The sequence below is a fragment of the Athene noctua genome, chromosome 8, assembly GCF_965140245.1.
Source record: "Athene noctua chromosome 8, bAthNoc1.hap1.1, whole genome shotgun sequence".
Classification (NCBI taxonomy): Eukaryota; Metazoa; Chordata; class Aves; order Strigiformes; family Strigidae; genus Athene; species Athene noctua.
Window position 1 is genome coordinate 17,632,850 of NC_134044.1, and position 12,072 is coordinate 17,644,921.

The following is a 12,072-nucleotide window of genomic DNA, read 5'->3' on the forward strand; positions in this document are numbered from 1 at the left end:
ACAGCTGTACTTTAGAAAGACACATCCACGATATTTTATTATCACATTTCACTCCTCTTAGAAGACAGCAGGAAATTGTCAGACTTCATCTACTGACTGTTGGGACAAACCTAATTCCACTCGTGGCCTGAAACTCAAGTTTCTTTCACAGCCTACTATTGATCATGGAAATCCCTTTGCTAAAATGCTACATTGTTATTCTGCACTTATTCTCCATTAAATGACTTCTTCATCAAATCAGTTCTGTTTAAAAGTAAAAATATGTCTAGGTTGACTGCCAGCAATTCAAGCTAAACCAGGACTTAAAACCACCAAGGAAGTCATGCTGCTTGCTACCTGTTCCAGCTGGCATTTTATCACCTACAGTAACAAAGGGTACTTTTGGTTTTGATGCAAGATTTAGATCACATCTGTGAAGCACTGCTGGTCGCTGAAGAGACTGTGCTTCAGAAACACTCATGATGCAAACTCTTGTCCATTCTTGTGTGGATAAGAAGAGGAAAAAGGGAACATGAGTCTCCTGCCTCCCGGCCCATGTAGGTACCAGATGCTTGGGGCTTACAGGAGTACAACCTTCCCTTATTACTGACTGCAACATCTACTGGATCTTCATTAAGAGATGTGCACTCAAAACTTTGTGACTAAGATCCCTGACACAAAAAGATCTAGGTGCTTAGCTCCACAAAACATTTTTCCCACAATCATTGCAGAGTACGACTGGATCACATCAGCAGCAAGAGTAAAAATTTTGCAGCCATTTCCAGTCTTTCAAATGCTGATAAGCAACTTAAACCAGTCACAGCCTGTGCCCCTTTCTCATGGCTGGAGATAAATGCATGTAGACATAGTACATTTTGCTCTCCAACCACTCACTGGCCTTCTCCTTTTCTCCTCCCACTTTGGAACTGTGGGCCAAAATTCACCCTGTAGGTTGCATTGAGACTATTCTCATACGTTTGCCCGCCAAACTCTAACTGCACTTGCTGTGCAAGGATGCCAGCAGTCACAGGACTCCCTGAAAGAAAGCTAGACAGGGGTGACAAACACTGACAGAAGTGAGACTGAAGAAACAGGCTCTGAAAGCCATTTATCAGGGTAATTAAAGCCCCTGGGGAGCAGGGGCAAGGTGACTCCCCTTGCGGCAGGCCACAAGAGGGCACCTGGATGTTGATGGTACCGGACCACGACCTCCCTGAGCGAAGGCTGCTCCCAGCCTTTGAGGCTGTGTGCAAATGCTGGAATATGTCTTGAACATAAAAAATAATAACTTGAACTACAATGGAGAAAAGGGTCTCCATTATATGTCTGTTCTTCTTGCTTTTGTGAGAGGTTACATAACGGAAAATGATTGTCAGCTCATCAGCGGTTGAAAATCCAACCTACTATTTTCTGACCCAGATGTTCAGATGAGGACATATGCTATCTTGCACCAGAAACCCTGCCTTTAAACAAAGGACATGATGACACATCACATTACGTGGCAAAATTACGATGTAATTATACTCTTGTAATAATAATAGGCATCTTTTAATGATAACCTTTTCACACCTAGGAATACAGGCAATATATGACAACTTTCATTTTCTTTTTCTGGTCATAATTCAGATGAAACTAAGAGGCTAACTGAGCCTGTTAGAGGCTACGGAAATGCCTGACGAAGACTGAAATGCAATGCAGAATGTGTTCAGTTTAGAGACATTAGAACTGTCCAGCACACAAAACCATGTCAGAGGAAACAAAGACACTATGAACTGAAGGAAGTGATACCTGGACAACCTACCGTGCCTCCTCATCTGAAGCTTCTATGACTCTACCACACCTCTCCCACATCTTCCTTGGACTGCTACCTGCTAACACATGTCCCTCCTCTCAAGAAGTAAAATTAGGGAACACCTTCAACACCATTTGGACACCAGGTCTCTGGTCCTAGTGAAGGATTTTTAGCTTATGAATGGAAGCCTAATGGAGATGCAAAGCCAGTAAGTGGGAAGGTTGACAGAACCTTGACAGATTCAATACCGGTGTCACTGTTCTTTTAGTCTTAACTGTGACGCAGCATCTCAAAGAACCACTGGAGATGAAAGCTTCTCCATAGGGGACACTCATACAGCGCTGCTGTTAATCAGCTCCTGTCTGAAAGACTGTGAAGATTAAGGGCCCTGCAAATAAGGTGAAAGGAGGAAAAAGGAAACTTGGAAAGGTAAAATGATGTGCCACAGGTCTCACAAGAGATCAGGATGAGAAGCAGAAAAGGAAGTTAAGCATCCTACTTGTTGCCCTTGCTCCTCAGCCTAACTGCACCACCTCTCCCATTGTCAATGTCAGGGCATATAGCAAACACACATAAGAAAACTTCATATCCTGAATTATCAGCTTTGAGACAAATCAAGGTCCTTTTATTGCACAAACTGAAGACTTTCAACAGGACCATTTTAGTATTACTCTTCTCCCCATGTGCATTCCTACAGCACACTGGAATTACAAAAGGAGACTGCTATGTTATCAAATACATAAAACTGGTGGTTCCTTTGGCAGCTCTGAGTGCTTACAGTAAAATATCAGCGAAAGTTTCTTCCCACCAGTCAGGGAAACTCCTCTGCTGTGGGGAGTGACTCAGATGGGACATAGTCCAGAAGGCAACAGGAGATGAGGGGCCCCGATGGCACTTTTCCAGTCTTAATCAGCACTGTCTGCATGATGATAGAGACTGATAAGCTGCCAGAAGTAATTTCTTTCTATGAGACTTGAAACAGTGGTCCAGAACAGTTGTGATCTTTGTGTGTGTGTATTTTGTTTTTTTTTTAATGCAAAATCAAGGGCTTTAATTTCCCATGGTGGCCAACAAAAAATTTTGATAGTTTCATCCTAATCTCCCATAAATATCCATTTCTCCTCCCCCAACCTAACCCAATTTCCACTCCACAAAGTATTCTTTTCTTTCAACAAATCAGACATGCCTATCTACAACAGCACATTTATCAATGGGGAGGACTGTGACAGAGAAAAAACATCCCTACTGCACAGTACATAACATTTGGGAATCCTTTCTAATAAAAAGCGATTTGATTAAAGACAGCCAACTACTACAGGTCAGCAACTGAATCAGACTAAAGAAGAAAGAGTAGCTTAGACTTAAAAGACTTCAATTTGCTGATTTGCCAAGGACTTTCTAGGAGAAGTCACTCCAAAACCTTTTGGAGAGTAGAAGGGAACATACATCAAAGACCAGAGTGCTTAGACCTAGTATGGTAGCGTGACCTTCCAACAAAACTAAGTAAGGCAGAATACCCAGCATGCATATTTAACTCCTAAAAATTTACAGTGTTTTTTTAAAATTATTATGCTTAGTGATGACATCTCCACGTTTAAGCACTGCCTTGCCAATGGCAGCTAGAGGATTTCCCAGTGACTGGATCGTGCTGCTGTGATAAGTTTAGGCAAGAAATAGCTGCAAACTGTGATCTTACTGCTCTGAAGTGTGTCTCCAGTATGCTTCTTCAGCTTCTCACTACGTGCCTGAGCTCCTGGGAACGCCATACCCTGCTGCCAGCTGTGTGTGCGTGCATGAGCGATCACTGGCGAGAACAGTTCCCCCGATTCTGAAACCACCTTCAGCAATTTCCACCCAAGGAAGCTGTAGAGAGTTGTGGTGAGCACAGACCTGATGGAAGTGCTCTCTGTCCTGCTCCTGAACTCAGCTCATTTGGTCTGCCAGCAGTACCAGCCAGCATTTCCAGGGCAAAGAGACAACTTTACTGACTCCTACTCCTCTTCTCTCCCCAGGAACCTCCACTCTGCCCACACTGACTGCAGAATCAAGATGGCTTGATCAAAAACCATAGACATGGCAAGTGAAACTGCAGAAGGAAGATGGTTACAGAAAAGATCCTAGAGTGCTGACAGGACAAGTAAAATGACCTTCCTCCAGCCTGACAGTTCAAATGTAATTATTCCAACAAATTATTTTCATGACTTAATATAACGCCTTGCAGCTTTCTAGCAAGGTTAATTAGATTCCTCAATTCAAAACCTATCTGCTCTTAACCAACTTTTAATATGCTGAAATCCAGTTTTCTAAATTCAAACTAATAAAAGTGATTAGCTGACAGCTATCTGGTATGCTACAATTACCACGGCATTTAGACCTCAGGCAGAAGATATTTAATGCAAATCAGAGTCAATGTCTCTGTCCATTTGTCCTTTTTCTGATTATTTTATCAATGTGTCATATGAATCTTGTAAAATCCACACTACTATGCTAAACAAATAAAGAACAAAGGCAGAGATATTGGTTGAGACAGTCAACCAAAGCTGAAAGACTCTTTTTCTTCCTCCCACACCTAATTTGTTCTTTCCACATGAGCATGAAGTTACTGAAAGGCACTGGCTGACAGCTCAAGTAGATGGGTATTTAGCTCTGACATAGCCAGAATTAGTACAAAACTCCTGGCCCGCACTGCCATATCAAAAAGTCTCATCAGCTATGACTCCAGGGACCATCTTCTACTGGGAGTAGCTCGGGCTGGAACAAACCTAGGGGAATGAGGGCAGCCTACCTCTTTGATTTTATCCAACCATAAAAAGCAGTTGTGCTCCAAAACTGCTGGTTTTGTTTTATGTTTTTCTTAGTAGGTATATAATTAGTTGTGACTGTGTCTCCCAAATGGCTGCATGGGACACAGCATGCTTAGAGAGCTGAGGAGGAGTCAAGCCCAACACACGGTTCTTTTGCACATCAATAATGTGAAGGCTGGACACTTTCAGAGATGACCTTCAGTAGCATAGACTCGGTGCAATTAGAAGATGTCAGGTGCACCTTGTAATTAAACATCACCTGCTTGAGGTAGGACTAGAGTGGTTGTTTGGTTTTCATCTTCCAGCTTGCATCATGATGATTATTCCACCTTTGATCATGCTATCATTTATATAAACAACACTGGCAAAAGTTCTGAATGCTCTGGAGCCTTTTTTCCATTTTCTTGTCTCCTGCTTTGAATTAAGAGCTATTGGCATGGCATTGGTCTGACCTCCTATTTGATCGCCAAAGTGATGACCTAACATTGAGGACTTCATGTCCCAACCCTTTGAGCTATGCCTCCCTTTTGGATGAAAAAACTTTGATGTACCACAGTCTGAAACACACCAGGGCTGTCTTAGAGATACAGTATTAGCCTGCAAAACCCAAGCATTTCAGTTTCATAAATACAAGTGCTAAACAAAACCAAAGCTCCACTTCAGGAAGCAATTTCTGAGCTGTGAGGAAAATTAATCACTAGAACAGCTTATCAGGGGTAGGTGGTTGACTCACCATTGCTTTAAGTCTTTAAGATAAGATTAGATTTTTTGTTTTTAAAGTAATGATTCAATCCTGTTTCTGGGAGAAACTGCAAGTAGCACATTAGGCAGTATAATGGCAAGGTCCTTGCTGACCTTGAAGCCTTTGAATCTCCAAGTTCTTTGTTCACTTGCCTACCTTCCTGGACTAGGAGGAGAACTGGGTGGGCTTTGGTCCATCAACCAGCTCCTGCCACTCACAGCTCTGCATTAAGAAAATGACTGTAATCAAATCTCATGCTTCAGGGCTTCATCCATTTGCCTGAAGGTAGCAGGAAAAAAGTTTCTCTCTCTTGCCCACCCACACTAATGGCTAAATACCTGTTATGTTTGTTTGGTTGTTTCTTCGCTTTTAAAACATCAGAGAGTGAGTACAAATGGATATGGGCAGAGATGAAGTCAAACACAGCAGCACAGAAAATGCTCTCTGGTTATCCTCTCTTCAGTTAGTCATCCTTGCTCACACCTAAGATCTCTGCCACTCATCAACTCTGACGACTATCAATGTTTTTAGAGAAGACATTTTGTGAGGGTGGAGACCATAGAAGGAAGAAGGTACTGCTGGAGAATGGGGACTGATATCAACCCCATCTACAAGGGCAATGTTTGTTTGATGAGAACATTCTGACCTTCTCATGTAATCAGATCCTTGTCACTGCAAGATCCTTGTTTATTAGTGAAACCTTGGCCCCACCTGCTTTCTGATTAAACCTAACCACAAAAATTTCTTTAAGCCAAAAATGTTTTGGTCCAACCAAAATCTATAGTAAATACAGCTATGGGGCAATCTAAATGAAGTTTTTAAGAAATGATGAAATAAAGGAAGATAAAGACCACAAAATGAATGGCCTATCCCAGTCTTTAACTCTACGAATTACAGCAGTTTGTTTTCTAAAAACACTATCACCCAAGCCTATAAGAAACTAAGCATACAGCCAAGATGCATCAAATATGCCCAAGGCTCTTGACTTCAATGCAGAGTTCAGAAGCTATGTCATCTGTGTTTTATATAAAGGCAAGATATGTATTTTACGCCTATAGATGCTTGAGATAATTCTGTTCTAAACCACTCAAAAAGGAAATCAGCTGCTTATCTTTTTCCATGCAAGGAAGATGACATCATTATGAGTCAATCAATTCAGATTTGTCTTCCTCATACTCATCGAACTGAGTTCTGGGCTAACGGGTCCCCATGTAAAACCAACCTGATTGACTCGAAATGGATTTCCTTTTAATCTATGCCAGTATACAGAAAATTAAAATCCATGCCTTGATAGCAGACCATGTTTACACTGATGGGCTTTTTGCAGCTGCAGTGAGAAGGGATGGGCAGGTGGGCAAGACAGTGCAGCGCACCTGAATTCAGCCTGGTAACCTAGAAGCTGGGGACAGATGGTGTGAAAATGAACCAGTCACTGAAAAAATCAACTTTATAACCAGAAAGACTATTATAAACATACAGCAAGTGAGCACGAGATTTATGCTGAAATTACAGAGGAATTCCTATGGATGATTACACTTCCAGCCCAAGCACAGAAAGCAAATCCATCAATACGAATGTCACTACATTAACAGCACAGCTGTCAGGCCTCCTCATTACCAAACCCGGTAAATACAGAAAGGGGCTATGGACACTTGTGACATGGCACTGCTCACCAAAGTAGTCATCAGAGGGAGGATTCTCCATGTCATACAGCATTTTCTTGGTCAGATGTTCCAGCTCATCCTCAGGCCTGAAGGCAGGAGTGCTTGATGCAGGTCCAGAGCTTGGATACCCACTCTGAAAAAGAAAGGACACACAGTCTGGGATGTGGTATAAAAGTGTTCACCCACAGTAAAAGGCTCTGTTGGCTGTTTGGTGTTGAAGTTCATTCTTTGTCTTATTTTTGTTTTTTTTAAAACCCAAGGGATTCATACAAGTAAACATCTCATTTAATGTAATGAAAATGGACTCCTAAAAACATCCAGTGAGGTGCTATATATCCTCCTAGAATAAGAAGTGTTCTGTGCCTCATAATTAGGTGTCTACTGGGTAGCACATAATAATAAATAAAGGAGAAAATTATTCCAAGGATAACTTGATACAAACATTTTCCAACACTGAAAAAGGCTTTGGAAGCATTTCAGTTTGGATTTGGCAAAAGCTTCCATCACTTAACAGCACAATATAAAAGATGCTAGAACAATCATTCCTACAGTGTATATGGACAAAGACAGATAATCCCGAGCTGCTAGTTATGTTCTCTTCCTGTTTATTTTGACACAAATCCTGCTGTTAACATTAGTGAGATCAAGAGCTGGTCCACAGATTTTTAGTACTAGGGATACAAAGGTTTTAGAAACTGAGACCTCTTGGCCTTCATATGCTAACAGCTGGCATACGGTATTTGCAGTCTGTCTCAGTGAGTCTTCTCCCTGAAAAACAGCAGAAGCGCAAGCATATTTTGAGAAGCACAGAAATAGCCTCATGCCTAGAAGTTTCTTAGAAGAAGCTAAGTTTGGTGTCCGTAATGAGAAACTCGGTCATTTCAGGATTAAAAAATGCTGACACCAGCTTTCCTTGTGCGCACGGCTTTCTTGAAAGACTTGCATGCGAAAACTAACTTATTTATGAAATGCAACGTTTCAGTAAAGCTAGTGATTTCATTGATTAATTGCTGCCTTCATCAAGGTTTTGACCTCAGATATGAAACTTACAGGCCTTAGTCTATAAGGAAGCATTTTTCTGTGCTCCATACCTACTTAAATGGGAAGAAAATGTAAAATCACTGGAGAAACAATACACTGGCCCCTTCTATCTGGCTTATAGAGACTACATCTGGCATGATGAATCTTTATTGAGCAAGTCATGTTCAACACAGAACAGCAGCTTTAAAGCACTGCAAGAGAATTAACTAAATGCTTTCATGCTTTTTTCTTTCAGGCAAGAAGGAGGTTTCGAATGAGACATCAATCAATGTAGAGAAGGTCTCAGAACAGCGCTTAGCAATAATACTTCAATCATCCACTCCCAGAAACCAAACACTTGCATGTTCCTGACCTTGTAACATTTATTTTTCTAGGGCCCATGCTAAGCTGTACACCATCACTCCCCTCTCTTGTTGACCTGATCTATCTCACAGGCGCTGCACCATGAGCGCAGCAGATGACTGCACTCCCTGGAAGTGCTGGATTCGCTGTGCACACACAATTTGGCAGTGGCACCCGCTGCCTGCCCGCCAATTGCTCTCTAACAGAGTAGCAGTAGTGCACAAGGGAGATGGGTGGCATGGTCCCCTGGAAGAAAGGGCACCTGGAATAAGTCCCAGGGTGGATGAATTTCCCTGGAGGGCTGTGTGAGGTCTATTTGCCATACCCTGACTGAGAATATAGATTAGACCTACCATACGTTCAGGTTTTCCCAGTGATGTTGTTTTTTTCATCTCAGGGATTTTTTTCTGAGCAATATTAAAGGATTTTGTGCACTTGCCCAGCATTTCTAGATGCCTATCAGTTGTTCTGAGGAAGCTGTTGAACATCTGGAAATCCTGGACACCCCCTCACAGCTCAATACACTCTGTTGTGCAAATGCAACCACATTCATGTGTTTGGGTTACCACAACTTATTTTTTCATATGGGGAGACAGGCCTGTATGGTGCACAGGACTTGCATTTGCTTTCTAAGTCACGTAAGTGCCATCTCTGTGGGATATATGCTTTTGGTGGGGATAAGGCCACTCATATGACTAGCAGTTTCAGAGCCAGGTACTTGACCCAGCACACCTAGATGCCCTTAGCCAGTGCTTTGTGGCTGTTTTTAGAAGGCTAGTTGACAACTATTTCATTAGGAATAATAAATAGCATAACCCTAAAAAAAAGGTTTATTAATAAGCCAATTAAAGGTGCCAAATGTAAAGCATTTAATCTTGGAACAACCTATTTTTTCCCTTTGCTCTCTTGTTCCTAAGAGCTGATCATGAATCTTGCCTGAACATATATTTTAACACAGCAAGTGCAGCCAAGGATTTATTAGCTTGAGAAATCAAGCTGGCAACTGAGCCTCTTAAAATATTACTCCATCTATTGCACCTATTTCAGTTTCCATGCAGAAGGGAATGACCATTGATAGCCCATCAACTGAGACTCCCTCCTTAGACTTTGCAGAGAAGACAGTATGGCCCAAAGCTGATGATGGACCCCATCCCTCTATCTCCCCTGATAGCAGTCACCAGTTCAGCACAAATGCATGGAAGTACCATGCTCTGGCATTTCTGCTGAGCTCTGTTCACACATAACCTTAAACACTGCTTTTACTCTTGGGCCTTATAATATAAATGGACCGCAAGAGAAGGCACAAGCTGCTATCTGTTCACAGAAGAGGGAAGCAAGGTGTGTGGAGCTGAAGTGATTTGCCCATCATCACACATGGTCTCTAAGGCAAAGGCAACACCTGCAGCCAGGCTGTGGCGAGCCCCACATCTTCAGCCTTGCACACAGCCTGCTGGGGCTGGACTCAGCATTGCAGACCTACACCGGCCACTCTCCGACCCAAAGCCACCGCATCTGCAGGCCACCACCAGCCAGGCTTCAGCAGGACACCCTGGGCAAGCGGTGTATGAAGCCTCTCCTTCTCTTCCACACTGGCTTCCCATACCTCGTGATGTGATTGGGGGCCCGCTCACGACTGCTTCACTAAGGGCTTGGGCTGTGCCATTTAAAAAGACAAAAATCTGCAGATTTTCAGTTCTGTCTTTCTCTGGTTTTGGAGGCCACATTGCCTTGTACAGACAATGAATAGGCTGCTCTCGTATTTTATCTACAGTGCACTTTTAAAAACCAGGCAGATTACTTATCCAGTACCCAATGTCAGCAAAAATAACAAATACCAACCGCAATGTTATGAGACGCTTTAACTTATTTTGACTAAAATGCTATGCCTTTTTGACCAACATTTAAGCAGTGCTAGGCACATCTTTTTCCTCCTTGCATGGCACATGCTGACTGTGTGCCTCCAGGAAAATGCATTTCATGCATATGAACGTGCTGTTGAGTTTTCTGGGACACGCACGCACACAAACATAGAGAGAAAAGTGTATCCTTAGTCCAATCTAAAATGCTTGTTTCAGCAAAACAGTTTCCTTCCTCCTTCTTTGTTAGGTCAGGGTAAAAATATAACTCTGGCTTTCCTTACAAAACAAACTGTGTTGTTGTTGTTTATTAAACTTCCTCTATTTTCTCCTGATCTGTACAATGATCAAGGCTGCCTAGAAATCCAATTTGCTGTCTAATCTACCACAGTTATCTTCATGCATTCTCTTTTCTCCATGATGCCTCAACGCACACAAATAAATATTTCTTTAGCTAGGCACAGCTCAAAGCTGAGGTCTGTGTCAAATTGCAACATGGTCTCCCAAGTTCCCTCAGCACCACTCTGTCTGGCTAACCACAGCAACATCAGGGATGATAAACTGACCCACGAAAATGTAAAAGTGCCTTTGTCAACAAAAAGCCTGCAGGAGGGACCACACTTTGGGAGCTGAAGCACCTGAGTCCAAGCTTTGCTACTACCATCAAATAACCAAACAATCTCAGGGAAAAGCATGACGATTGCAGTTGCATGTGCAGATGCAAACGCATTCAAGAATAAACACTGTCCTTCATGCTTAGTTAATAGAAAGTTTAGGAAAATACCAGCATTCCCAGGGTTAAACCTCATGGCAGAAAATATCTTCATGCTACAAACGAAAGCGAGTTAATTGCTTGTGCTACTCTCAAAGTGCTGCAACAACATCTGGCTATCTTCCTCATTAAAGCTCAGTTCCTAAAAAGCCAGGTCAAAAGAAGCAGTGGTGTGGAATCACTGCATAATTATTCTGGTACACGAAGTTGATACTTGTTTCAGTGCTTCTCTGGTGCACGTTTTCTACTCCAGATCTCAGTGGTAATCAGCTGTGTCTGATGTAATGGCTACCCAAAAAAGGAAGATCTGCAGTTAGTGTGATCTGTTCGCCAGCATGAACCTTCCCCATCCACATATAAATTTTTACCTCAATAGGTAAAAACCACCACACAAAATCTGCAAAGGCATCTGAAGATGATGCTGTGATGAATGCACCATCATTCAGAGTGCACTGTACGTGGTCATTTTTCTTGTCCGTTTGCAAATGTTGTAGAAGAATCTTCTTCTCTCTGAGAGAAAATAACTTCAATTATGTGTTCCCAATTACAGAAACGTGGAAATTATCTTCTTTTCAGAAGGTAGAATTAGCCCAATTTGGAATTGAAAGGCAGCCAGAAACATCTTTCACTGATACTTACTTTCCCTTTCATTTTTTTCTTCTTGTTCATCTGCATAAAGTTAGCACTTTCCTTTCACTTCACTCACCAAAACTGATCATCAGTTAAATAAACGGTTAAACAGCATTGCAGCACATTTTTTATTCAATGGCCTGACAAAGACCATACTTTTTCATTTAAGTTACTGACTGTCCAAAACAATCGCAAACTTTCAGAGCAAAAAATCCAGCATGGTGCCACATCTCTCATGAGTTGCACTCCCACAGAAATATCAAGATTGCCTGCAGCTGTAATTCAGTTTATAATTAAGGCCAACTGATCTCGCTTACAGAGGAGATACACTGGAAAAAAATTTTAATTTTTGATTTATTTTCCCAGTGAAAAGTTACAGCTGCCAGAGTACATAAAGATTCCTGAAAAGACAACTCTGCCTTGATTCCTTTCAACACGCACGTTCCTGGG

At 42.0% G+C, this 12,072-nt stretch overlaps 1 protein-coding gene across 4 annotated transcripts in view; it reads right to left on the reverse strand.

Moving 5' to 3' along the window:
- LPP (LIM domain containing preferred translocation partner in lipoma) overlaps positions 1-12,072 on the reverse strand; it is a 331,834-nt gene that overhangs the window by 63,310 nt on the left and 256,452 nt on the right. For all 4 annotated transcript variants that reach the window (XM_074912516.1, XM_074912519.1, XM_074912517.1 and 1 more), the window contains one exon: positions 6,991-7,114. In XM_074912516.1, coding sequence (XP_074768617.1) covers positions 6,991-7,114 — 124 coding nt within the window. The remainder of the gene's footprint in view (positions 1-6,990; positions 7,115-12,072) is intronic.